The 27,646-nt window shown below is 41.5% G+C and overlaps 1 protein-coding gene across 5 annotated transcripts in view; it reads left to right on the forward strand.

The window, feature by feature from the left end:
- HECW2 (HECT, C2 and WW domain containing E3 ubiquitin protein ligase 2) overlaps nucleotides 1–27,646 on the forward strand; it is a 348,558-nt gene that overhangs the window by 207,864 nt on the left and 113,048 nt on the right. For 4 of the 5 annotated variants that reach the window (XM_045844433.1, XM_045844343.1, XM_045844520.1 and 1 more), the window contains 9 exons: nucleotides 650–744; nucleotides 5,106–5,181; nucleotides 9,826–9,995; nucleotides 12,517–12,659; nucleotides 17,277–17,377; nucleotides 17,798–19,162; nucleotides 20,404–20,499; nucleotides 26,459–26,609; nucleotides 27,298–27,401. In XM_045844433.1, coding sequence (XP_045700389.1) covers nucleotides 650–744; nucleotides 5,106–5,181; nucleotides 9,826–9,995; nucleotides 12,517–12,659; nucleotides 17,277–17,377; nucleotides 17,798–19,162; nucleotides 20,404–20,499; nucleotides 26,459–26,609; nucleotides 27,298–27,401 — 2,301 coding nt within the window. Of the gene's footprint in view, nucleotides 1–649; nucleotides 745–5,105; nucleotides 5,182–9,825; nucleotides 9,996–12,516; nucleotides 12,660–17,276; nucleotides 17,378–17,797; nucleotides 19,163–20,403; nucleotides 20,500–26,458; nucleotides 26,610–27,297; nucleotides 27,402–27,646 lie in introns of those variants that run through there. The other variant, XM_045844683.1, reaches the window with a different exon arrangement.

The raw sequence follows: 27,646 nt of genomic DNA on the forward strand, positions 1-27,646 counted from the left end.
GTACATGGCTGGATACTTTCTGGACATACCCGTATATACCAGTGGTTACTAAATTTGATCCCTGTGCAGTAACTGTGTGAAGATTCCCAGAATCTGTGTAGTCTACTACAGTATTTTTTCATACTTGTTAACCTATTTCCATGGACAGCTGCAGTCAGTCTATATTGTAGAGGTTAGGAGTGAAGGCTTTGGTATCAGACAGATTGCTTTGAGTCCTGGCTCTGTCATTTCCTGTTTGTTTGACCTTTAGCACACCTCAGCACTTCACCTGCAACACGGGGACAGGAATGTCTGCCCCCCAAAGTTGACTCGAGGGTTAAATAACAGGACCAGAGACACAGCACTGTGTCTGGTACATTGTGGAGCATGTCAATAAATGGTAGCTGGTGTTACTCTTATGTCTACACTACTTATATTTCGGCGTGTTTGTGCATTATTTTTTAGTATATCTGACACTGTTGTTATGTGATTCCGTAGAAGCACATGAAATGGTATGATCAATCTGTTGCCTCTAATTTGGAAAAGAAGGGACCATTCAAACGCTCATGAGTAGGATTTTCTGAGAGGTGGCGGGGCGAATATCCTCAGCTGATTCCTAGATAACTTGTTTCAGTGTTTAAATTACTGTTTTTCTCCGATCAATTTGCAGCGGAGATAAAAATCTGTTTTAAATACTACCACGGCATCAGTGGAGCCCTGAGAGCCACCACCCCCTGCATCACTGTGAAGAACCCCGCTGTGATGGTGAGTGTCCCGCGTTGCCAGCTTCCTCCTGCGGCCCCAGGGGCCTTGCTTCTATTTTTGCACGCCTGGCTCTGGCAGGGTTATGGGGAACAATGGAAAAGGAAACGCAGGACAGCGTGGGCTCCGTTTTAGTAAAGGAAATTACTCGCAGGCTGGTTTACCTGCATCCACAATACTAATCAGTGGAAGAATATGATTTGATTTATTACAGTTCTGTATAGCCAGCTGTTCATGAAGCAAATTAGTGAGTGCCCCACTATGGAAGTGTTTTGCAACTTAATTTGGGTGACAGAGTGGTAGTGAATGATGGCTTGTATCTTGTCTGAACTTAATTTATAGAAGCTCCGTGAGTAAAAGGGAGAACAGTAACTATTTAAATAGTGTGAGTCTACCTGTCAATCAATGAACTTTCATCCCAAAGAGATGAAAGAACTTTCATCCCAAAGAGAGTGGGAGCTGGGGACCATGAACTGCTTCTCCCTCAGGTGGTCTCAGTGCTGTGTTCCTCTGTGTGCTGAGTTGGGGTCTAGTGCTTAAAGATGCCATACATATTTTTCATAAAGCATGGCCAGTCAGTGGAGGCCAAACTCTTTCACCAGGCCCTCCAGTGAAGGAAGAGATGTTTCATTTAGTTTTGGAGGACATTAGTTTTGTGTGACTTTTAAAGGAAAGTATGTCCATTTCCAGCATGGTACTTTCCAAAGGATTATTTTTCACAATTTTTAAATTTTTTTTTCACTCCATCAACTAATTTTAGAATCTAACAACTTTACAAGATGCCATCCATTGTACACAGATAATGGGACTCTAGACAGTTTGGGGAAATTCTGAGAGTGTAAGATACATAAATTGTTTCAGTTTTTATAAATTATTAATAAAAATCTGGTCATAAAAGCATAGAAGGAAAATATCGACTCCCATAATATAGAATCTTGATAACATTGTATGTGTGTGTAGATTTATAGATGCATGAATTTTTGGATATAGGCAAGGGACCAGGCTGACTCCCTGAAGTTCAGAAAGTAAACTTGCAGATGGCATTTTGCAATTATCCAGACCCACCAATCCTGTATCAGCCAGTCATTCCCTTTATCCATTCATTCAAACAAATATTCACTGGGTGCCAGCTAAGTGCCAGGCATTGTACTCACCATTAGGGATGAAATGATAAACAAAACATAGTCTTTGTTCTCATTGGTTTTCTGGGGAAGGAGAGACATCAGTTAAATTATATTTATTTGAGTCATAACTACTATGAGGGGCTGTAAAATGGGGCTATTAAAGCACATACTGGTAGAATTTATCCTGATCAGAAAGGTGTTGGAAAGCTTTCCTGAAGAAGGCATGTTTGCAGGGCAATCTGAAGGATGAATAGCACTTGCTTAGGTGAAGAGAGGCAAGGAAGAGCATTTTAGGTAGAGGGAACAGTATGTGCAAAATCTAAGTACTCTGCTCACATTTGAATTATATTTGAATTCTCATTGTAGTGAACATAGTACAGAATATTAAAAAATAACCCACATTTACTATATAAGACTTGAAAGTTTACAAGGAGAAAAATAATTGTTGACTACAGGTCACATAGTAAGCACTGGAACATGCTTTAATTAATATTTAAAAAAGAAAAATTATAGAACTAGAAGTGTAGAGCTGTTTGTAATAAAAACCCTTTGAAAAATTAACTGTGTGTGAAATTAGACAATAGCTTCCAAACATGATTTTCTGAATTCTGATATTATTTTAGAGTTGAGCAAATTCAATGATCAAATATCATCGAAGGCAGTGGGAGTTTACAGCCTGGTGAACATTAATCTCATTCACCTGATTTTTACATAGAAATTATTCTCTCAAATCCTGCAGATAGTTTGGAGATAATTAATTTGCTTCAGACAGGTTTTAGAGCACCTTCAAGCCTCACTGATACAGCACTCAAGGTCAGAATGGACAGTTGTAGTTGAAAGGGTGTCTAATGGAACTATCTGGTGGTCCATAGATTTCCGACCCAGCTTGAGATGGCTGGGTCTGCATCCAAAACCAAGAAGCTGCACCACATGGACACTTCACTGTGAGGGTGAGCGCTGTATTTGTACCACAGCGTGATGGTCATCCGGACCTACGGCCTGTGTTTAGTTATTGAGGCTGATTAACTGCATTGACATCCACAAAGCCTATTTAGTATGATTATTGCAGGACCAGCTGCAAAGAGTAGTCCTGGAAGGACTAACAGAGAAACTCTATAGGGAAGGAAGTGAGCAGACATCTTAACCTCCTTGTGCACGTATCCTTTTGCAGTGAATCGAGGAGAAGAAAAAGTTGCATCTTTTCTGTTGTTGGGACTTTGACGTCATTGTCATTCATCCAGAGTACACAGTGATATGTATCTCAGACACTTGGAACAGGAAATCCTTTGGCTTCGGGACAGATAAAGCCTACCATCACTCACCACCATGTATTGTTTCAATACTGGTTGACAGTGTTGCTTCTGGGTTTTCCTGGAATGAATCTAGAGAGTGAGTTTATTTAAAAACCTCTCTCCAAACAGGGAGTGCAGATGTGTTTATTATCACCGATATCCCTACATCTAGTGGTAATGTTTGGTCTTTCCTGGCTTTATTGTCATCGGTGACGAAACTGAATTCTTTGAGGACTGTTTCAGATGAGCATTTTGCACAGTTGTAGTAAAGGACACTGTTTCTCCGTGACTTCTGTGAAAATGGCTTTACATTAGCCTTTTGCCAGACCATGAATTACATTTTAAAACCCAGAATTAAAGGACATTTTCTTTTGTTTCTATAATATCTTACAATATTTTAAATAGATTTTAAGTAAACCTATTTAAGGTTTATTTTAAAAAGACTAGGAATCTTTTCAGTCCCGTTTAACTCACTTTGCAAGAGTAACCCTCAGCAGGAAGAGACATCACATCTTTGGGGGTAGTGAGCACAACTCCCAGGGCCCTGTGGTCCATTTAAGGGAGGTCAGGGCTTATCGGCTGTCTGGCTCTGGAGGGACAGGTTGCTGAGTGTCTCAGATGTAGTGTGCACTGCCTTGCTGTTCACCACTCTACAGAGTAGTCCAGGGTTGTATGTGGTGAAAGCAGGAAGAGGTAGTGACAGCGATGAGCTGTCTGGCCAGTTTGCTGTTGTCCCTGCTCCAGTTAACCTGGGGGTGATGAGTCCGAGGGGTGGCACACACTGTGTTAGATGGTAGGTACTTGTTGAGAGCCAACCCAGTGTCATTGGGAGTTGGTTTTAGGGATGGAATGACATAAAGATACCTGGATGGGACCCTAGTGCATTGCAAATGACTAGGGAAACAGTCAAGAAGCAGTTAGGTGTCACACAAATGAGTTTTAAGTTGCAGGAAATAGAGGAGGAAGTAGAAGTTTATATTTAAACATTTGAATGGAACTTATTTTGAAATTTTTCAGCTTTTCTTGGATTAGTGAAAGTTTTATTTCTTGGTGGTGTATGATTTTTAAAGGAGTGTGGGGAGTGCCACACAGATACGGTGAAAGGGTCCAACCTAAATTTTAGGGTTAAAATGCAGTTTCTATTTCCTGACTATTCAAAATACATTCTGCCTTCCATCCTATGTCTTACAGTATTGTGTAATTTTTTTAGACAACCATGAAACTTTTTTCCTAGTTTGACATAAACTGAGCACTAATTGTACATAAATTGAGAGAAAGGCTAAATCTGCTGTGTGGTTGATAAACGACTGGTTTCGATGAGATATGTTGTACTCAAAGGCTTTTAGGGAAAGCTTCACAATCCAGTAATTGGTATAATAGCATTGTAAATTATTATTACAGCTAATTATAATAGCACGTGGCATGTACCTGCAGCCCCTGGAGGGTGATGTGACGTCCACATGGCCACTCAGAAATGTTTGGCAAGAGAGGATAATTCTACATATATATGAATGAGTCTGGTGAAAATCATCTGTTTAGTTTATTCCAGGTTTTTCTAACAAATCTGAAGGAATTTGATGCTTGAATTTTTTTTTTAGCTGAAGGAATGTTTTCAATTCACTTCATTTAATATAAGTACATTTACTATGCATCAACTATATTCTTTTCAGAGAACTAAAAGGACATAAAATAAGTTGATTCATATCCCAGGGAATTTAGAAACTCATATTAGTTTGGGTAAATATTAAGCCTGGGTATGATGCTTTCTCTTGTCTCTGCAAGTCTGCATTTGTGTTTCAATTCCAAGATGTATAGCATATGAAAAGCCATATACTAAATACATGTTTGGCACAAAAACAACATATCTGTAAATACATGTGATTCTCTAGGAAGGTTGAGCAACACGATACTCCCGTGAAACTTCAGATGACATGCTTTTTGTCTGCAGATGGGGGCAGAAGGCATGGAAGGAGGCGCCGCAGGGACTCAGCATTCCCGGAAACTCATCAGCTTCACGTTGTCTGGTAAGGCTGTCTTTACTTAAGGGTGACGCCCAGTTTGAAAGTGCGCCATTTTAAAGACATGAATATCACTTCTTTCTACAGATTCTCACATATGATACGTGAACTAGTAATTTATTTATTTTGGATGTAATACTCCTGAAACTCAAGTATACCTTGAATTAGATAATTGATATAAACTCAAAAGTTATTTCTTCCACCAAGTTTTCTGCTGGTAAAAAGATTGTAAATTATGTATAGTTACTTTAAAAAAATCTATGTTGTAGTGTGTCAACCCCATGCTAGGACTTTGGTTATTAAAACTTATTCATGTTGACCTCACGTAGAGAAAGGAAAAATGTGGGGACTTGGGGGGAAGTCAAGGGACTCTCCTGTTTCTGTGGAGAAATCCACATAAAAATTGGAAAGTGCGTAAGACAATTTTCTTTCTGGTTACTAAAATATTCTAATCACTTGTATGTTTATCATAAAATGAAAGTACTGGTTGTGAGTTGGAACTCATTTGTGATTTATAAGATTTATTTAGTTGAAAAGAAATGGGACTCATGGACATTGATAATGGTGTGGTGATTGCAAGGGGGAGGGTGGTGTAAGGGAACTAAATCATAATGGAAAAAATAGAATATAAAGATTAAAAATGAAATAAAATAAGTGGTACCATGCTATTATAATTTGGAAACAGAAGATTTATATAGTTGAAACTAACAATTAGCCCTGGCTGGTGTGGTTCAGTTGACTGGAGCATTGTCCCATAAACCAAAAGTTTGCAGGTTCGTTTCCTGATTGGGGCACATGCCTAGGTAGCGGGTTTGAGTCCTGATCCCCTGTCCAGGTCCGGGTGCCTACCACCCCTGGTCTGGACGTGTGTGGGAGGCAACCAGTTGATGCTTCTCTCTCACACTGATGTTTCACTCTCTCTCATCCTCTTTCTCTAAAAGCGATGAAAAAATGTCCTTGGGTGACAATGAAGAAAGAAAGAAACTAGCAGTTAAAAAAGGAGTAGAAAAAAGTCAGTTTACCACCAAAGGGAAATAGATTTTCATAGAACATCAGTTTATACAAACTGAAAAATTTCACTCAAGAAAATATGCACACTTTTGTATGTGTATACTGGGTTTTAATGTAAAATGTTACTTCCTATTTAGGTAACTGTCAAAAAAGTTTGAAAACCATCGATTTTTAAAAAATTAATTGGCGCCTGGCTGGCGTAGCTCAGTGGATTGAGCGCGAGCTGCAAACCAAAGTGTCACAGGTTCGATTCCCAGTCAAGGTACATGCCTGGGTTTCAGGGCATGACCCCCAGCGACCACACATTGATGTTTCTCTCTCTCTCTCTATCTCCCTCCCTTCCCTCTCTAAAAATAAATAAATAAAATCTTTAAAAAAATTAATTGGCAGTTAAAAAGTCAAGAATATGCTAAGAAAATCAGTATTTGAAATGGTCTTTTAAAACAGACAACTCTACTATAACACATACGAAATAAAATCTAACAGATGTCCGTTGCTGTAAGATGTTGTTTTCATTTTTCCATTGGTACACTGCTTCTGAAATTTAAATTAGGTTCACTTGCTTGGATGTAAAAAAACATGAATGAAAGTAGATATTCTCAGAGTGAGCGTCAGAAGGCTGGTCTTGAAAACAGATACTGCGTGATGCACACTTGCGCACGTGACACAGGGGCCTGGTCAGCAGTTCGCTGCTGGCCCACGGCCTGCTGAGCATCCCTGTCTGTTCTCGCATGCTCCTCCTCCTCTCTGTACAAGGTTACTTACTATGAAAGCCTTTTTTGGTTTTGTTTTCTGGCAAATCTCAGAGATTGTAAACCGGTGACTTATGGCTCAAATTTGGCTAATAAATATGTTTTGGTAGGAACCCTCAGGGTTTAAATATATCTAAGCTTTTAGAAGGGCACTTAGAAGTGCCACTACCTATGACACTCCCCTAAACCATTATTTGTCTGTCTCTTGAAAACGTTTGAGTTGGCTGCCTGTACTTTAGACCTGCACAGGCCTAAGGGACCACAGGTGCAGAAATGCTTCCTGGTAAGCAGGGAACGACTAGCCAGCCCGCATGGCTCAGGAAGTTTAGTTTGACCATACCATGGTTTTCTTAGTTTAGAGGCATTGCCTTATGTTTCCAAGGGATCAGTATCTTCTAAATATGATACACACATACTGATTTTGACTTCAGAGGGGTATTAATGAACTCACTCTGGGAGAATGACCACCCGGAAGATGAAAATCCCAGGACATTTTCCTAAAAAGTAGGACATAAGCTTTGGGGCACAGTCAAATGTTTGTTCTTTAAATACTTCTTTGAACATCCCATCTCAGTCCACATGGTGGCCAGCTAAAAATAGGCCTTGTTTCCTACCTTATAGTCAGACAATTGCAGATGTTATACCAAATGGCTAAAATGATAGAATATGAAAACAGTTCTATAATGCAGGTTTTAAAATATTAATCTGGTTCTATGACAGTGAGCGATAATATTTATCCCAGAGCATGTAAGCTCTCTGGAATGCTCCCTGCAAATGCTCTGCTCCTGATTCTCTGTGGATGAGCCGGGGTACAAATCATGGAACTCTACAGCAGAAACAGAAACTGGGTTTTGATTGATATCTTAAACCTCTTCTCCAAATAAAACTTTAAACCATGATATTTAACATGTCATTCTTTTGTGACTTTGAGTCCTTCACTGGTTTATTAGGTGATATGGATATTTATGGGCAATAAAAGAGAGAAAAAAGAGCAGAAATGAGAAGGCTAAAAGGAACTGAATGATGAGACTACACATAATTGGTAGTTGATTGCATTGCTTAATGAAGATTTATTTGTACAGTGTCCCTAGTGGAAAAGTTTGGTATGAGGGTTAACAGTGACTTCTTTCATCACAGTGCTTAATCTTCTGATGGAATTCTTTGTGTTCAAAGGAATGTTTTGCATGAATAATTTAGCTCAGTCAGACTTTGTGGCAGCCATTTCCTTACATGTTATTCCTCATTTACTGCAAAGAAACCGCTTGTTTAGAAGTAGATTTAATATCTAAAGAATATCATTCTTCTGTGCTTGAGTCTGAGGTGAGCATAATCAAGAAAGTTAAGAAAATAAGTATGTAAATTGCATTTTTCTCTCAAAGCATTTTATGCTAAATAAAACCAAGTGAAAACATGTAGCATTATTAAATTGATAATAAAATGCAAACACATTAGGAAGTGCCAGGGATGGGAACTGTAAGGCTAATGAGATTATAGCAGTTTCTCTGAAGTGCTTGTCCTTCCCTTTCCCACCGGTTTTCAGATCAAAGATTTTGCTCTGTTTCATGCGTTCTTTCATGTGTTTCAAGTGTTCTTAACGTAACGTGCTCTTGGATGAATATTTTAATCTTCACCAACGTGTCAGACTGCCTCCCTCTACTGCCCATTGTGCATCATGAGACACTCCCGGTCTGTTTTCATTGCACAGATATCTAGGCCACAAGTAGCTCTCGTTGGCCTAGATGAGGAGGCGCACCTCCTCCAGGAAGCAGTCCCTAGAGATTATGGTTCTATGGGCAACCCCAGTCCAGTTCTATCCTTCTGAAAAGACTTGGTGTATCATAAATGAGATTAAGTAGGATGACCCTGCTGACCTCCTGTCATTTAGGAGACTCGTCAGGGTCTCCTCCTCAGCTGATCTGGGTAATCCAAAGGTCTTTGAAGGTTCATAGGCCACCTGCAGAATTTCTGTCTGAATCAGTGGTCAGGGCCTCCCTACATTGAACATAACTGCGTAGTTATAGAAATAGTCTATTCTTGCAGAAGCTTTCAAAAGCACTTAGCTCTCAGGCTGACCTTATTCAAACTGATATTCTCAGAAAAGTGTTAGGGATTCAGTCAAGCCAGCTTTATTTCCTGACATTTTTGTATCCCTTAGCTTTGCCATTGACAAAAAAAGTCAGTCTCTTCACTAATCAGACTTTAGCCAGAACTTTTAGCAGCTCACAGTGTGTGAAATAATAGCTGGTGAATCTAAGATGAGTTATAGGACATTCATCAAATATTTAAGTTAATTAGGCAATTGAAAGCATAACCTCACAACCATTTAATACATTCAGATTTCAGAAACCTCTCTGATCCCTGTTTCTTCCTAATGTTCATGGCACTTATGGAATAGATGTGGCACTTTAAATGGGGTGTAACTGGATGTGTGCTCTGAAGTGTCATCCCCAGTTAAACCTGGGTCAGTGAATTTCACTTATGTCCGTAGAAGATTCATTTTTCTCTCACGAAGGAAACTATTGGGTTTTTAAAAAATAAATTTTGACTAAGGATTTCTCTCAAGATACTATTTGAAATGCTGGTTGCCAAACCACATTGTGTGTTAGAATCAAAATGGTTCCCAAGTGTGTGTAGGTGTGTAAGATGTAAACATTGGGTTTCCTTTTTACAGCCTGTTAGGAAGCCCCTCTGCTGGGTTAATTAGTCATAACCCATTTGTCCTCACTTATATAAGCAATTGCAGCATGAAAAACTTCGTTAGTGTTTTACCGAATAGCTTCTGTTTAGAGCCTTCTGTATGATTATTTAAGAACAAATTGTTATTGAGCGGCTTGTCCTTCCGTCCCTTCCTTCTCTCCCTCCTTTCTGTCTTTCTCTCTCTTTAAAGATCTAAGAGCTGTTGGGCTGAAGAAAGGGATGTTCTTCAATCCGGACCCTTACCTTAAGATGTCCATTCAGCCCGGCAAGAAGAGCAGTTTCCCCACGTGTGCCCACCACGGGCAGGAGAGAAGGTCTACTATCATCAGTAACACCACTAATCCAATTTGGCACCGGGAGGTAAGGTGATGCCAGTGGTTATCGCTGAGCTGAGTTTGGGTGTGGACGAGACGGGTGAGGTGTCTACGGGATCTCATAGAAAGAGGGCACAGTGAGAATAAGGTACTCCCTTCCAGCCAGGGTTGGGTCTGGGATAAGGCATGTGAGGCACTCACTTCGGGTGCACAATTTCAAAGATGCCAAAATATTCAAAAGTCAGATACAGGGTCTGGCAGAAATAGTGCCTGCTCGAGTGTGGTTGGTAGAGTAATACTATGGGTGTAATAATTTATAGTTTTAATTTGAACATTTCACCTAAAATGTCACATGGATGCTTGAGTGTGATATTGTTATGTTACAGAATTACATGCTTATGATTTTGAAATAAAAGATTTTGCAATAAGAAAGGGGCATTATTTGTGCCAGACCCTGTACTTTAATGCAATATATATATATATATTTTTTGTACGTTCTGATGAAGTGAGCTCATGGCACATTTTTTTAAGTCAAAATCAATGCAAAAAAAAGAACAAATTAAATTTTGAAGTAAGGATGGGATCAGTAGCAATGCCTTTCAGAGTCATATTGGACCTTGAGGCAGAAGGAAAATCTGTGATGATGATTCCATTTTTATTTAAAATTTTGATATTTTGTTTTAGCACATATTCAGTACAAATTAAAGGGATTTCTCTGCCTGCAAGCTTTGGTAAATGTTTTTTGAATTTCTAGATTTCAGTAAGTTAAATGAGCCATTCCAAGAGTTGTCATCTCGAGTGAGGCCAGACTGTGTTTGCGGTACTTCAGACCTCCCCGCAGCTGCACTGTGCGACCAGTCAGTTTAGGGCACACGTTGGGGGAATCCAGCAAAGGGTTTTCTCACAGAGCTACGGAGAGTCAAAGGAGGAGCAAGGAGACATCGTTTCCCATCTAGGGAGCAAAACTTGAGCTCTCCCGCCATTTCTTTGGGACCCAAGACGCATATCAAATACTAGTTAGAGTGTTAATGGATAAACATTTATTGGTATAAATAATTAAAATAATTAAATCATTCCCTAAATGTTTAATGATAATAACATGTTCTAACGATGTTGTAGAAATACTTCCCTGGAGAGGGCGATAGCTCAGGGACTCTAAAACCAATTGGAGAAAAGATATGGCTATTTGAGAACTTGCCAGCCCAGCAAGATGTTTCTCCTGGGCAATTTTTATGGTTATTGAAATAGATTAATACATGCTTTCTTATTACTGATTTAAAAAACTAGTATATACTTAGTATCTCCAAATAGAAAATCATTTTTAAAGACATACCACCTAATTTAACACATTAGAAAACATAACATTTATCTCAATAAGAGCTCTAGAAGGCAGAGTGGATATAGTAATGACACTAGCAATAACTTCATTTTCCTCACATGTAATATTTACAAAATTCTTAACCACACTACCAATGTGCACCTGATAAGGGGCAGTTGGCTCAGGAGGGAGGGTGTAAGGGATGAGATTATCATCTGTCTATTTTTGATTAAGAAACAGAAGCTTAAAGTATTAATGTAACTATTTAGAAGCAGAAATAATGCTTAAACTCAGCTCTTCTATTCTAAGCAAGTGCTTTTTTCATTAAGCTGCTCACTAAACTGCACAGCTCTTGGGAGGACTTTGTTAAGACTAAATAAACTCAGTGGTGCCCAGGTGTGACGCTGGCTAGCACTAGTCATGTCACTGTGGCTTCCTGGGTGCTGTCAGGGAAGATGTGAAGTGATTCAGGCTAGATTCCTGAGATCGTCACGTTAGAAAGAAAGTTTTACCACTGTAAAGATAAAATGAAGCTAGTGTATGTGAAAGATTTTCCAAACGAGGAAATCTCTCTATATAATGATATTTTATATGGTTATTAATCTCTAATCTTATTTTCTCTAGCGATAGTCTTAAACAAAACAACAAAGCTTACCTTAACCTCATAATTTTACTTTTCTGTCCCAAAGGAAATGACCCTGTGTGCCTTTTAAATTAATTTCCACTTAAATATTGGTTTTATTTTCCCATTTACCAAGGAAGCCATAGTATTCTGTAGGTGTTCCTAAAACACTTTAACCATTAAACAAAGTGGTGTTTTAACCTGTATTGTGCAACTTCTAAATAACATGGGGTAAGGAATTAAAATTGCCATTAACCAAATGTATTGGTTAATTCTAACCCATACTATAACATGGTATTAAGTGTCAAAGAATTCAGACAAACATGGTGAGTACTAGAATTATATTGTGCGCAGGTTAATATTCAATAGCATCTCCTAAAACTGTGGGACTGGGAAGGGGCTGATGACTGAGGGGCTGCCTTTGTCATGCAGATCCTTGGTGGCTGCTGCCAACACACTGTGCAGCGTGTTGGTGGCCGCGAGTGAGTGACAGACTGCCCTGGGCTGCAGACATCCCCAGCTGTGCAGACTCTGTGTGTCCTTAGGGTTCGAGATACCATTTTCTGTCATATAAGGGATATGATTTCATGTTTGCCTTTTAAAAATCAACCTGTTATCTGTTTTCAGAAATATTCCTTTTTTGCACTTCTCACTGATGTCTTAGAAATCGAAATTAAAGACAAATTTGCCAAGAGCCGTCCTATCATCAAGCGGTTCCTGGGGAAACTGACCATCCCGGTCCAGAGGCTGCTGGAGCGGCAGGCCATCGGGTAACCAGCCCTCGCGCGTGGGGCCTCTGGGGGACTAGTCTGTGTGGAAGCAGCGGAAGTCATCCTCTTATTTTCAGCCCTCTGACTTTTCTTACCGATAAGAAGGATGACATATTTCTTTTAAAAATGAAAATATGTGTCCACTAAAATGGGTAGGACAAAGAAACACTTCAGTTATGTACCATTTTTTGCGGGTATCTGTCTTTTCCAGGATGTACCTACTGTAAGCATTGTGACATCAGATACCGTAGTGCTCAGTTGTTTTTGCTCCAAGTGCCTCTCACTAGACCAGAGCCCTGGTGTGGGGGGACACCTCCCTTATCCTGGTTGACCCCATCAGAGAACTTGTGGTTCCTGAGAAACAATAACCACCTTGTCTCAGGGCCACTTAAAACAAGACGTAAACTCTGAGGAGGTATCATGGTAGAAGTCCTAAATCTATACATTCACTCAGGCAACTAAAATTTACTTTTGGTGTCTGTTTTCTGTCTGTGAGCCTTTTGTAAGTTGTGGAGAAAGTAGTTAAGAAATTATAATATGCCTCCATCTCTTATTATAAGCAGTCTATTTGTTTTTATATGGTAAGTACCAGAAAACGGTGGTTCTCTGAGGTAGCACCGAGGGGCGGAGCTTTGGAATCTTTCTCGTTTGTCAGAGAACATTAGAGCATGCGGTGGTGGTTGTGGTAGGAGGGGGAGGAGGAGTAGCGGCAGCAACAGCAGTAGTAGTCGTGGTCATGGCAGCAGGATCAGTAATAACAGTCATTACGGTAGTTGTAGCAGTAGTAGTAAACAGAAAAGATGCTGAGAGCTTCCTCTGTGTCAGCGATTGAGTTCATTAAGCTCATTAGCCCATGTAATCTTTTCAACAACTCTGGAAGGTAAACAATGGAATTATACCCATTTCAGAGATGAGGGATTTGAGGCTAACCAGCAAGCTGTGGCACTGGGGCTGCAGTTCAGATCAGCCTGCTCTAGAACCTTGGCTTCTCAGCAACACCATCAGGACTGGCAGGACGGGCAGATCCCTCTAGCTAACTGCGGAAGGGTGCTCACCTGTATTCACTCTGCAGCTGACCAACTCTGTCAGCATGTTGTAGTTTCCTTGGGTGTTATTTTTCTCATCTGAAAAATAAAGCATTTAGACCAGATCATCTCTAAGACCCCTTAAAAATCTGAAACTGAGATTCTAATGGATTCTAACTCTCTGGCCATCAGAGGCAATGGAGTTTGTGGGTGAGTCAGCCCACGTGAAATATAAATATTAGACTGAAATTCCAGCAGCCTGGCTTATCTGATCTAAGCTGGGAAATCCAATTCTCTTTAAGCATAATAATTATTGCTTCTAGAGGAGATAATGTACTTTGGAAAGCTTTTAAAAATATTTTTAGGATTTATGGAAAGTGAAAGATTACAGAAAGTGAGAATTAACTATGGGAAATGTAGCCACCATTTAATTTATGTGATGATATAATTTACATAATAAAAAGTGACACTTGGCAGAAGTGTCAATTTATGTATGCCAGTAAGAATGATCAAGGAAAAATAAAACCTCGTCAGTGTTTGAAATTGATGTTCACTTGCAGGCTTTTTCATTTAGTCCTTTAAAGAACTGGACACCCAGAGAACTGCCAGTGACCATGCCCATGTGTACAGGAAAGAAGTCCAGCATAAATTCATAAAATATTACAGTTATGAAATAGTTCTGTGTATGTACATGAAAAGCATTGCCTGATACAGGTACTTAGGGGATTGCTTTATTAAAAATCATACATACTACATATCAGTAGATCAGATACCAGCATCAAAACATATATTTCTGACCTGATTATTATATTCCATCTAGTAAGTGATACATCTTGAAAAATGCTGGATTTTCATTCTTATGTGTTTGGTAGACTGAAAGTATCTGAAATAGCTGAGGTTTTCCAGGGTGAGCTAGAACTCCTTACTAATTACCGACTTTGAGAGCATTTGTGTGAGTCTGGCAGTTTTCAGAGAGGCCCGCATTCTGTCCAGAAGCACCTCACTTTCCCATGCTTTGTTAATTGCTCTGATTATGTTAGTGAGAAATGTTTTAGTCAGATAGCAAGAGTTCTTTGGCACTTACTCTTTATAATTACATATCATAATAGAATATAATTTATTGTTCATAATAATGTATCACGTCAGGAGGCAGGATGAGTCAGATGAGACCTGGTAAGAACAAGAAGGCAAGTGAGCCCCTGACAGGCGCCCAGCACAGGATGAAACCCTTGACTCAGAATCTCTCAGTACAGAGGATTTCCTGTATTTGTAGGCTGAATAATTGAATTGAGTAACTTGTCAGATTGGCTAATAAACAACGCTGACACCTGTTAAAATTACTTTTTCCAAGTGAAGAGTCTCATTTGTTAATGAGTTTATTCAACAAATGTGTGTATGGGTGTATGTGTGCGTACATAAATAGTGTCTACTAAATGTTTAGCACTGTGTTTGTTGGGTATTGCGGATATTACAGTGAGCAAAACAGATGGGTGCAGTTCTTCCCTTCTAATTCCTACTCAACATTGATTTTCTAGCTAAAATTCATCACTTTGAAATCTTCATCATCAACACTTTTATTGGCCAGAAAAGAGGAGTCCATTTAGTTTTAGCAGACACAGGGAGATTTTATTATTCCAGGACGGCGTGTCCTAAGAGATGGGTGAGGAACCACAATCCTGGAGCAGGGCCTATGTGACTTGCCGCTGGGTGCGGGCATCAGTGGGCAGAGACGGAGTCCCGGAAAATGTCAGGCCCTGCGTGAGTGCTGGGAAGACAGGGGTAAAGGCACCCCCGCTGTTAACGCAGGTTGCAGCCATTATATAATGCCATTTGAACACTCTAATGTAGAAGCATTTAGCATACCTGTAATGTCTTAATAGTTACAAATGCCTGCATGTCCCTTTACAGAAAAAAAATTTAAATGCTACGTTAAGTAGGAAAAGCATGATAATGGCAGTCACATTGAGGTGAGGCAGGAGTAAATAAGTGTCATTAAGATGCACGTTACTAGAAGCAGTGTAGAGTCACTGAGATGGTATATCCAATAAGACTGATATGGTGAGGGCAGAGCAGGGGCTTCTGTGTCAGAGGAACCCGTCCTAATGCTGGTCCCGTTACTGTATAGTCGTCTGGCCTTGGGCAAGTCACCCATTCTTCCCATGCCACCAGCAAACAGGGCTCGCTGCCCACCTCCCTCTGGCTTTGCTTGGAGGATTCAAAACGTTGATGTGTGAAAATTCAGTAGCAGTTTGAATGACACACAATAAACACTCCATTTGGGGAGACAAAAGCATTTTAAAAGCATCAATCCAGAAAAAAACATTGCGATGTTTCCAGGGAAGGAAAACAAAACGGTAAAGGATGTAATTTCATTATTTTATGAAATTCTTGCTGTGAAGTCAAAGAAATTCGTAAGAGCTGAACTGGGATTTTACATTAGCATGCATTCTTTTAAAGGGATGACATCTATTTAGAATTGAGGAGGTGGAGAAGCACAAATAGTTACGCAGGTTAATACTAATCAGCTGACTAGAACCTCTAAACTGGACTGGGGTGCAAATAGGTGGAAGCATTGTGTTCTCCTCCTGAAGCTGCCACAAGAGGGCAGTGTGAGAGCAGAGATGGGGCGACGTGGTCCTCTGCCTTTGCTTATTGCCCTTAATTAAATGTAAATCACATTCAGAATGAAAGTTGCTTACATATAAAGAAGCGATGTGACTGCATTTGTCTTTGATAAATAAGCCCTGAATTGAAAAGATGGACAGCTTCATCCTTGAGGAGGCTGGTAGCATGAGCCAGGGGCCAAGGTGGGCAGGAAGTGGGTAGACCCACTTGAGGTCCCCTTTGGCATGCCTCCAAGTGTGACAAGAGGCACCACAGTGGCACGTCTAGTTTCTCCAACTGTCCCATCAGTAACACTCACATGCCACCCTGAGAATGGGTGACAGCCAGGTGCTCCTACAGTGAGGGCCGACATCTCCAGCCCCTTTACTTTCCCAGTGAGAAAGGGGAGGCTCAGCGGCCACCTGCCCTTCGCACAGCTGGAGCAGCCGCCAGGGCATGGCTGTCCTCGTCTGCTGTCTCCTAACTCTCCACCCCCACCCTTCAGAATACAGCAGCACGGGCCCTCTGTGGCAGCAAGTGACACCCTCACCTGGGTGGTCCTTCTAGAACCAGTGCCCTTGTTGTGCTCATTGCTAAGGAACCAGGCCCACTATATTTCACCCCGAGTCCCAAAGCACCCACAATTTTAGGCCTTTCACAGCTCCTTGATGACTTTCAAAATGTCTTTTCCCTGGTCATCCTTAGCAGTGAGAGAACAAATCAGTGCACTTTAAAAAATAACACTGTGTTTCATCTTCTGCTTTTACTAATAATTTTCCTCCTGACAAGATTTCTTCATATCCCTGGGTTTATGAATATGCACATGTGTGAATGAATATTATATTGGACTGTAACATGCCTTTGAGCCTTTTCTTATGAGTCTGAAAGTTTTAAGGGAAATACATGGGACTTGAGGGGTGGTCTGTGGGAAGAAGACAAAGGCGGACACCAGTGTATAAGGATGAAAGAACCATTTCTCCTCTTGCAGTGATCAAATGCTCAGCTACAACCTTGGCAGGAGGCTCCCCGCTGACCATGTGAGTGGGTACCTGCAGTTTAAAGTAGAGGTTACATCTTCTGTGCATGAAGGTGAGATACTGGCATGAACACATCCCTGTAGGAAAAACCTATTAAATCGTACTCAGTTTTCAGCCTGCATTTGAATAGAATCGAATTTGTGTCCTGATCTGAAAATAAAATAGCTATCCAATGGTTATCTGCTGAAGTTGTTCAAGCAGCAACGAAAGCCTATTTATCAAAAATATCTCTTAGGTTCTTACCTGCACTTGGAAACTGGGCTGTGGAATTTCCAGCCGTAGTGAGCACATATACCTCACATGAGAGAGTGACCGGCAGTGTGTGTGTTAGTAGTGAGTAGTCTGTGAGACTGCAAAGAAATTCAGGGGGATGACTGAATTATCTGAACTGACGATGGCAAAGGAATGGGATGTTCAGAGTTCATTTGTTATAATACTACTTCATTTTTGTAACTGCTGCTTTCTCCTTCAGATGCTTCTCCAGAAGCTGTTGGCACAATACTCGGGGTCCATTCTGTGAACGGAGACCTCGGAAGCCCTTCCGATGAGGAGGACCTGCCAGGGGGCCACCATGACAGCCCGGTGTGTTCCAATGGGCCAGTTTCGGAGGACAGTGCTGATGGGACCCCCAAGCATTCTTTCAGGACTAGCTCCACTCTGGAAATAGACACAGAGGATTTAGCCTCTACTTCTTCAAGGACCTCCCCTTCCAGAGGACGTCAGGATTCACTCAACGACTATTTAGATGCTATTGAACACAATGGTCATTCCAGGCCGAGCGCAGCTCCCTGCTCCGAGAGGTCCATGGGAGCCTCTCCGAAACTAAGGAGTAGTTTTCCCACCGACACAAGACTTAATGCAATGCTTCATATTGACTCAGATGAAGAAGACCACGAGCTGCAGCAGGACCTGGGTTACCCATCTTCTTTGGAGGAGGAAGGTGGGTTAGTCATGTTTAGCAGGGCATCGAGAGCTGACGACGTGAGCCTGACATCTCAGACGAAGCCAGAAGACAACCCTTTGGAGACTGAAGAAGCCTCCACAAATGATGCTGCTTCCTTGGAGGAGAAGCCAGAGAATCTTCCAGAACTTGCAGAGAGCTCCTCCCTCTCCGGCCCTATCCCAGATGGAAGTGAAAATGGCCCAGAGTCTCAACCCAGTGCTGACCAGGGCAGCACAGAATTGTGTGGCTCTCAAGAGGTAGATCAGCCCGCAAGTGGGGCAGACACGGGGACCCCTGATGTATCGGGAGGAAGCCGCAGAGCCATCAGTGAGACTGAGTCCCTTGATCAGGCGTCTGAGCCTTCCCAGGTGTCCTCAGAAACAGAGCCCAGTGACCCTGCCAGGACAGAGAGCGTGAGTGAGGCCAGCACCAGGCCTGAGGGAGAGAGTGACCTGGAAGGTGCTGACAGCTCCTGCAACGAGAGTGTTACCACGCAGCTGTCCTCGGTGGAGACACGGTGCTCATCTCTCGAGAGTGCGCGGTTTCCCGAAACCCCAGCCTTTTCTTCTCAGGAGGAGGAAGATGCAGCCTGTGCAGCAGAACCCACCAGCAGTGGCCCGGCCGAAGGGTCACCAGATTCCATATGCACTCCTGGCTCTCTGCCTGTGGTGCAGGTGCCCGGTGGAGAGGAGGAAGGACCAGGGCCAGAATCGGCCACTTTACCTGACCAGGATGAGGTCGGGGAGGTCTGGCAGCGGAGGGGCAGCCTAGAGGGAGCTGCCGCTGCTTCTGCTGCCGCTGCTACTGAGAGCCAGCCCCCAGAAGAGGGTGATGCGGGGGATGCCCAGGGGGCTTGTGAAGGGGCCACTGCCCAGGAGGAGGGTGCTACTGGAGGTATGATGTAGAGGACAGCATGGCTCTTTGCTCAAGCATTCCTGCTCAAAGACAAGTCTTGTGGTTTTGTCCCTAATGCAAATTATACTGCAGGTCGACTGTTATTGAATTCTTCACCTTGGTGTCTTAGTGTTCAATGGTTAGTTTTTACTTTTATTTTTCAATGGATCTTCTAATGCTGAGATAAGAGGCCTGCTGGGTAGGTCTTCAGACTTCAATAATGAATCTTAAGGCTCCGCATCAGGAATACAGTGTGGGGACCTGTGGCCCCCAGGAGGATGGCCTGTGGGATGGGGGTGGGGCCAGGGGTGGCACCCCTGTCCACACAGGCCTGGAGGGCCCAGATGCCCGAGGGCAGAGACACAGGAGAGACCTGCACGTGTGCCTGCCGAAGCAAGGCATCCCGGGTTCCCAGGGCCAAAACCCGCTTGCTTGGGCAGTGTGAAATCAAGAACAAACTTAAATAATGAATCACTAGTAGGACCTGGGTTTGTAGATACAAAAATCAGACAGACCAGCAGCTTCAACATTAGTGTAATCTGCAGAGGTCACACCTTCTTGCATGAAACTTCCCGAAGAGAAAGTAGTAAAGGGCTTTGCATCAAAGGAACTATTTTTGCCTTCTGTTTGAACGTCTTAGGATGCAAACTTACACGAAAATTGTATTGTTTCTCAGTGAATGTGGCTTGGTAGAATGATTCCTTTAAAATGTTCTATTATGGATGCATGAAAAAGTGTAAGGATAATTTCATATGCCTAAATAGAACAGGCTTAGAAATGGGAATACTTTTCTTATTCTGTAACTTACTTTTCTACCTAAAGTATGCCCCTTCTTTTCTTCCTCCTTTGTTTTGTCTTGTTTCCTTCATTATCTTGTGGCCACACATAAAGTGACCCTAGAGCACTAGTGCAGGACCAGGACAGAGGCCAGGGAGGGAAAAGACTGGGGTGGGGGAGGATGGGTGTGGATGGAAATCTCTCCAGAAGCCCCTTTTCTGACTAAGCCTTCCTCTCCTGTTTTCTTTGGTTTCTGGGTCTTCATATGGGAAATGAGACTGGAGAGAAAGGAGATAAACCCCATGATTTATGTTAAGTTTTTTAAAAAGTTTGTATTAAAGCATAGTTGGCATACAATAGTACAATGGTACATTAGTTTCGGGTGTGCGTGTTACTCTGTTTAAGACTGTTTGGACACTGAAGGGGAGGACAGTGCCTGGATGACGTTTCACCTTTAATCCTAGGTTCTCAAACCGACGGCCACCAGCCCCTGCGGTCGCTGCCTTCAGTGCGCCAGGACGTTAGCCGGTACCAGAGGGTGGACGAGGCTCTCCCACCAAGTGAGGACTTGTTCACTAAAGGGCTCACCTTGATCAAAGGGTGCAAGGGTGACGGGACCCATGGGACCTAAAAGACGGGTGCCAGTCCCCGAGAGGAAGGGATCTGGGGGCCACCACCTGACCTAGCAGATGTAGTAGGGGAATTCTAGACTGGTGACCCCTGTCTGGCCACGTCCCGGTGGCATGGAAGGGCAGATGGGGGGACAGTACATACTGTGGTGCCATGGAGAAAGTAGTGTCATCAGGGAAATAGACCCAGATATTTTAGACAGTTGGGCGTATAATAATTTTTCTAATGATTCCTAATGGCATAAATTTTTAGTTAGTAGACAGATTGGTACAACCTCTTAGAAAAAGCCTTACTGTAGGTAATATACTGTTTTTTATTCACTTACAACATTTTAAATCATTAAGTATAGGTTCTGGGTTTTTTTTTCTTATGTAGAGAAGTGTTATTAATTAATAAGCATTTATTTGGGGCATGACAGTTATTTGGGGACTTGGAAGATGTTTCACTTCTTTCACTTTCAAGAACCATGTGACACTCACAGGAGAGATGGATGAGGATTAGGGATGCTGGGAAGTAGTTACACAACCTGCGTGCGGAAGTCTGAGCGATGCCCTTGGCCAGTCATAATTCTAACACTATTCTAGCTTCTAGCTTCCCTGAAAACAATATTGCTCTGTGATAGCATTTTGATGAATACTGCTTTTAGGAACATATTGGGAAATACATTTTTCTATCTTATTGCTTTCCCTTCTTATTTGCCCTCTCCTCACCCATCTTGTATGTGATCCTGGCAAGGGGCTGATGCCCTTGGCCTGCTGTATTTTAAAAATGGTGGGACGTAATGGGGTCAGGGGAGTGTGTATTTAAAGGGCTGAAGTGTACAGCTAGCCCTCTGCTTTTGTTTGCTTGCTGGGCAGCTCTGTCTCTGCCTCTGGCCATGCCTCTGACTCTGGGCTGTGGCATTCCACATTCTGCACTGCCTTACACTTTCTGACTTCACACAGTGTCTCCCAGGGGGCTCCGCTGAACAGTGGCTGGTTGGAGTGTGCAGGCTGGTCCATCTCTTGAATGGCCCGGCTGAATTATTTTAAGGCTAACAGTTATACTTTTAACATTATTAATTATAATACCTCAAACTAGTACTTTTGTTTGCCTTCGTTTTTTTCCTTCAAATTCTTTGTAACAGTTTGGTGAGGTAGGTCAAGCAGGTCTTATCTGTCATTCATAGACAAATGGGTATAAAGCAGCTAATTTGATTCTGTCATTTTATAGATGGAGAAAGGGAAGCCCAGATAAATTAGTAACTTGTTCAAGATCCCTTACTAGTAAAAGTTGAGAAAGTGTCTCACATTCTTTCTCCCCTCTCAAGTATTCTGATCTAAGATCTGAAGGGAAGGGACTGTTGTAGGGGATAGATGAGTATAAATTTTAAAAGTTTGGTAGCCAGCAAAGGTAGCTTCTATTATGGAACATTGTGCATTAGGTGCAAGCTACACCTCCAATCAGAGGCTTTGGGGATTTCACTGAAACTTTATTATACCGTAGTGTTTTGAGGTCAGACTCAAAAAGGTTGAAAAAGTACTTTCTCTTCTGCTTTAAGTTTCCTCAGCGGACCCTTCCCCAGAAGTATCCTCAAGGGTAAGAGAAGTGGTCACAGTGAGAATATGAGCGACTGTCTCGTGGCCCAGACAGGTTGCTCTGCTAAGCATCTGTGTCATATTCAGAAGCACCTTTTCCTCTCTGCACAGGCCACTGTCTCCAGACCCACAGGACAGGTGACTGAAGCTTTGCACCTTGGCCTGTGACGCCCTCGATTCTTGATTCTTTCTCCTTATTAGTATTGTTGTTCGTTTGCCTTATTTGGTGAGAAAACCCCAGCAAACTTAGGCTTCTCTCTGAAGATACAGAATTCAGTTAACTGGGGTCTTTTGCCATGCGGTTTCACACAAACATCTGATTGTGTAGTAGTTTGCATAGCAGTGTTGTAACTTAGTCTCTGAATACCTGTTTGATCTCTTTTTATGTAAAGCAGTGTTCCTTGTTTCTTTGCTTCTTCTTCCCATCTTATTTCTCCTATCTTAGAATCAGGGAACAGATCTTGGACTTAATACAAAGATCGTTCAGTGGTGATGATGATCGCCTGCTTGGTTCTCAAAATCTTCCTCTTGCTTTAGGCTACAGACCTTGTGCAGGGACCTTGTGGGCTGTGGAACTTCAGCCACTTGTTGAGAAACATTCTAATCATTTGTAGGAACCAAGAAAGCTCCAGGTCTTGAGAGCTGCGTGTCCCTGTTGAATGCCTTCCAGGGAAGCAGCTTGAACTTGAAAATGCACTGAGTCTCTTAAGAGTTTGCTGTTTCTTACTCTGTGGTGATGGAAGGCACTGGCAGCTGGAGGCGTTCAGGGCTATAGTCCGCCAGAATTCATCAGCATGACAGGTCTTGATCCTTTTAGCATTAAGTGCAAAAAGAATGGCCAGCTCAGTTCCTTCTGAAAAACTGTTATTTTTCTCTTATTGGCTCTAATGTAATTGTGACTTAACCTATTCCTGCACTGGAGACAATAGGGAATTGTCAAATAAGTGTTTCCCCCACCCCAAAAGGATAGCAATAGATTCAGGATGAACAGTGTGAATTAGTGGACACTTACAGAATCCCAGGGTTGTTACCATATTGTTAAGACAAGCATATTACTTAATGGATTCAAATATGTAATTGTGGAAAAATGCAGGGCAACATTTATCATTCTTTGTGGTTGTGCACTTCCATTTTAAAATCATCCTTTGAAATGAATGCCTAAAAGTAGGCAGTGAATCTGAAAAATAAAATTAATCTTAAGAGTTTCCACTCTGCTGAAGGGTAGGGACTCTTATTTTGTAGAGTTTAAAAGTTAGTTTTAAGAACAATTGATACCGTTCACCTGAAAAACTACTTTCTTCAAGACTGAAGATATTAGGTGCAGAATATACAGCGACTTGAGATTGTGTAAAACTTCTTATTCAAATACACGTGCAGAAAAGAGCGTAATCAGCCTGCGAATCCCCCCAAACTGAGCGCACCTGTGCGTCTGGCGCCGGTCCCTGGGCCCCTCGAGGCCTCTGTGAGCCTTCCAGTCACTAACCCCCACTCCTGAAGGGGCGGGGCTGGGGGCTCCCCTCCTGGCTCCAAAATCAGAAAATAGTTCCATTTACTTTTGTACTTTATACAAATGCCATCATACTTCCTTGAATATTAAAATAAGAAAATAATAATCTTTTAACACTGCTGTCTAGCATTTATCACAAAGCTTTTCCCCCCCTTAAAAGTACCTTTAGTTCCTTAAAACTTCATGTTGCCGTTTTGATGAAGCTACCAAGGTTGTTATAATCTTCGTAGTGGATTTATAAATACACAGCATTCAGGTACTGAACTTTTCTAGATCCAGTTGTAACCAGTCCAAGCCCCCACACATAGTGCCCTCACTCCTTTGAGTCCCATAGGCTGACCCATGGCTGGCCGCCCTCAATATGTAACTGACACTGGCTGGTCCCTGGCTTGTTACTGACCCTCCTCCCAATCTCAGCATTCACTCAGCTGTGTTTGCATCTTTATCTGCTTACCACTTGGGTAAAGAGTGGGTATGTAGTTGATGAATAAGTCAAAAGCATTGCAATCTTTCCCAATCGAATGCCAAGAGTTTGCTTGAAACCAGTGTATAGCGCTTCTCTTAATGAGGACTTAAGTAATAACCTCAATTTAAAGACACAATTTTGATAGTGATAGTCTTAATGTGCATCTAAAGTTGCATGTTCTTAGCAAAATTTTGGAAGTTGTTTTCTTATTCTCCCCCACTGCACATAGAAATGTCTTGATTGAAATACAAATTAAAGCTATTCCTCATCTTTGCGGAAAGTGAATGCAAGAATTATTCTTTTTACGGCTGTGTGTTATTTAAATTCTTTATTCACCACATTCTGTGTGCATGGCAGCAGTGAACATTTTTGGAGATTCCCCACCTCTCTGCTCTTTTTACCCATGTGGCTGTCTTACAGGCCACGTGTCATGGGGTAAATTCTTGTTTAGTGTGTTTAAGGAAAGAGTTCCATCTTTGAAGATAATTTTTTTTGCTTTCTTTTGTCAGAAAATGGAAAGTATGCAACAATGTGTTTTCTTTTCTGCTTTAACTGCCAGCAAATTTAGCCAAATTGTAGTTATAACCTTATCTTGGGAGTTTGGCAGCATCTCTCTCTCTCTCTCTGCTTCCTCCAAGTTGGTTTCTGTTCTGGTTTTTATCCCTAATTGACCCAGTCCACATTTTTTAAAAAACTGGAGGCTACTGTAAACATTCTTGGGGAAGGAATGGCCATTTGTTCTCATGTACATTTGATTTGATACATAGTGTGCACTTGAATTATCCTAGCTCTAATGAAAAAGGAATGAAATTGGAATAATTGGCTTTCAAAATCTTTGAGATGGGAAAGTGTGCAAGCATCAGAGCAAAAACAATGGAATAGACCATGGGTTTTCGGAAAATGGTTCCTGAAAATGCTTTACTGTAGTTACTATTTATCAGCATATGGCAGGTTGAGCATGAGCTCTTTTGGAAATGTCCGATTGATGGAATTGTAGCTGTGCCCAAAGAATTCTGACTTGGCAGGCTCATTCATTGTACGTCTCTGTTACTTGGAGCTTGAGTGACGTTGTTTTTTGTTTGAGTGGTGCTTTTCCTCAGCCCAATTTTTCTTTCTCTTGCCATTTGTCATAAATTACAATGTGCTGAGGTCAACAAAAAAAGACCTTTCCACTCCCCACTGGCTGGGATCTAGCGTGTAGGTCTTTCCAGTCCGAAGGACCTGGTTGGAGTACTTGGTCCTTTCACCGCCAGAGCAATGCCGTATGTGGTCAGGTGCAAACATGCCTTCCTCCTGATCTCCAGGGTTAGTTTAGGCCTGTGGAATCTGTTGACAAGCTATGTAATCACATGGAGAGTCTTGAAATAATCAAGCTGCTTAGGAGAAAGAGGCTTATTAATTTCAAAAAAATAATTTATATAGAAATAGAAATATATAAGAACTTTCCTGGTTAAAGAATAGATCTCTGCTATTTTCATACATCCCTATATAAATTACTCTTCCCAACTGCAATCAGTTTTAAAATTTTGCCTTTTGAAAACATTAGCTCATGCTCTGAATGTTTTAATAGGGGAATAGCCTTTTATAGAGTCACAGAGATGGGATTTTTGTCTCTGAGGTCCAGTCTACTAGCTGTTTTTACTGACATGCACCTTCATATTTGTATACAAAGACTGCCGCACGTAATCAATGAGATTGCTTAAACACCAATTTAAATAATCTTTTAAGACATTGTATTTATTCGAGGTTGGAGGTAAGTAATTATCTTTGCTCCAAAAATGTATTTCTCTTTGGGAAAGTGCAAATAGAAATGTGTAGATAATGATATTGTTTGATGACTATGCTTGCATTATTTTCTCCTAAAAACTATATTTACTAAAGTTGCATGTAAATGTACACTTGGATGTTTCCAGCTATGAGTTTTTCATGTAAGCTGGAAAAAAACCCCAGAAAACAAATCATGTTTTGGTGAAAACAAACATCAATACCAATTTTGGTGAGAATATCTAAACTATTACAATACCAATTACTTGTATTTTTAAAATACTGGTGCTCATATATGAAGGATGAGCATTGTGGGCAGATCTGGAAGGACTCTCTACATTCAGAGATTCTTTAAAGGGTTGGCATTATGCACCCCTGAGGGTATGTTTACTAACTGGTCACAACAGATTCTGCCATGGACTGAGGGGAAGTGCCAGATTATGCAGGGATGTATATGTTATTAGCCCCAAATTATAGCACGTCAGAGAGGGAAAACATATGCTGAAGTTAATGAAACCACATGAGTGGCCTCAGCTCCTCCTCCTAATCCCTCTGGATGCATTACTACTGTTTAGACTGGGAGGCACGCATAGACAGCCACGGCAGGATCTTCTACGTGGATCATGTAAACAGAACCACGACGTGGCAGCGGCCAACAGCTCCCCCCGCCCCGCAGGTGCTACAGAGGTCCAACTCCATACAGCAAATGGAGCAGCTGAACCGGAGGTGAGGACGGGCATTTCTGCTGTCACTGTTCTGTTTTGTGGTTGGGCTAATTTTTACATGGCGCAAAGTAGAAAACACAGTTGTCTCTCTTTCATCTCTGTGTGTCCTGTCATTAAAGTGTAGCTGTTACCTCTTTTGATTCACAGGTTTTCATTGAACTTCTCTTGGTTAAAAATAATAACAATAATAATAATAACCACATCCACACCCACATACACAGCTGGTTTGGAAACTGGAGATGAAATAAGTGATGACGACCCCTTTAGTCAACCCAAGTCATTGATTTTTAGTAAAGCAGAATGTATCCATTTATAATTTGAAGTCAATAATATTTTTAAATATCTAGAATCTTCATTCATGATGCATCTTTATTATTAACCTAAGCTTTTTAAGTACTAATTGCTGCAGAACAAAAAGTTGTTCTTTTCTTTAATAGTAGAGGGATTTAGTTTTCTTTGGGTAAGAGCCACAATTTAATTTTTTTTATCATTTTGGTAGGAAAATGTCCACGAACAACAAACAGAAGAAATGTAATTTATTTAAAACTACGGATGACCTGGAAGATCAGGGGATGGGGGGTTGGGGAGGAAATGGTTGAGGCTGAGAAGCTACAACTGGGCTCGGGGGCAGCAGTCGAGACCCATATTTTAGAGGCTGCTGTGATTTGACTCGAAGCTCACGATTTCAGATACCAGAGCATCCGCAGAACCATGACCAACGAGAGGCCCGAGGAAAACACCAATGCTCTCGATGGGGCAGGGGAGGAAGCGGACTTTCACCAAGCCAGTGCAGGTAGGAGCCTTGGGGTCGGTTTGTTCTGTACTCTCACAAAAGTAGAAAAGAAATAAGTAAGGATTTCCAGGAAAGCAGGCTTTTCTTTTGGAGAACTTTTGATCTTCAATAAGATCTGGTAATCCGACTCAAAAAGTAGAATATGCCAGAGACATCTTAATCCTTGACTTTATAATAGTACTGAGAAAAGACTCACGAAACCAAATAGAATAGAAATTACTTTAATCTCTACGATCTGTGGGATA

The sequence above is a fragment of the Phyllostomus hastatus genome, unplaced genomic scaffold, assembly GCF_019186645.2.
Source record: "Phyllostomus hastatus isolate PE091 unplaced genomic scaffold, TTU_PhHast_1.1 phas_contig_1, whole genome shotgun sequence".
Classification (NCBI taxonomy): Eukaryota; Metazoa; Chordata; class Mammalia; order Chiroptera; family Phyllostomidae; genus Phyllostomus; species Phyllostomus hastatus.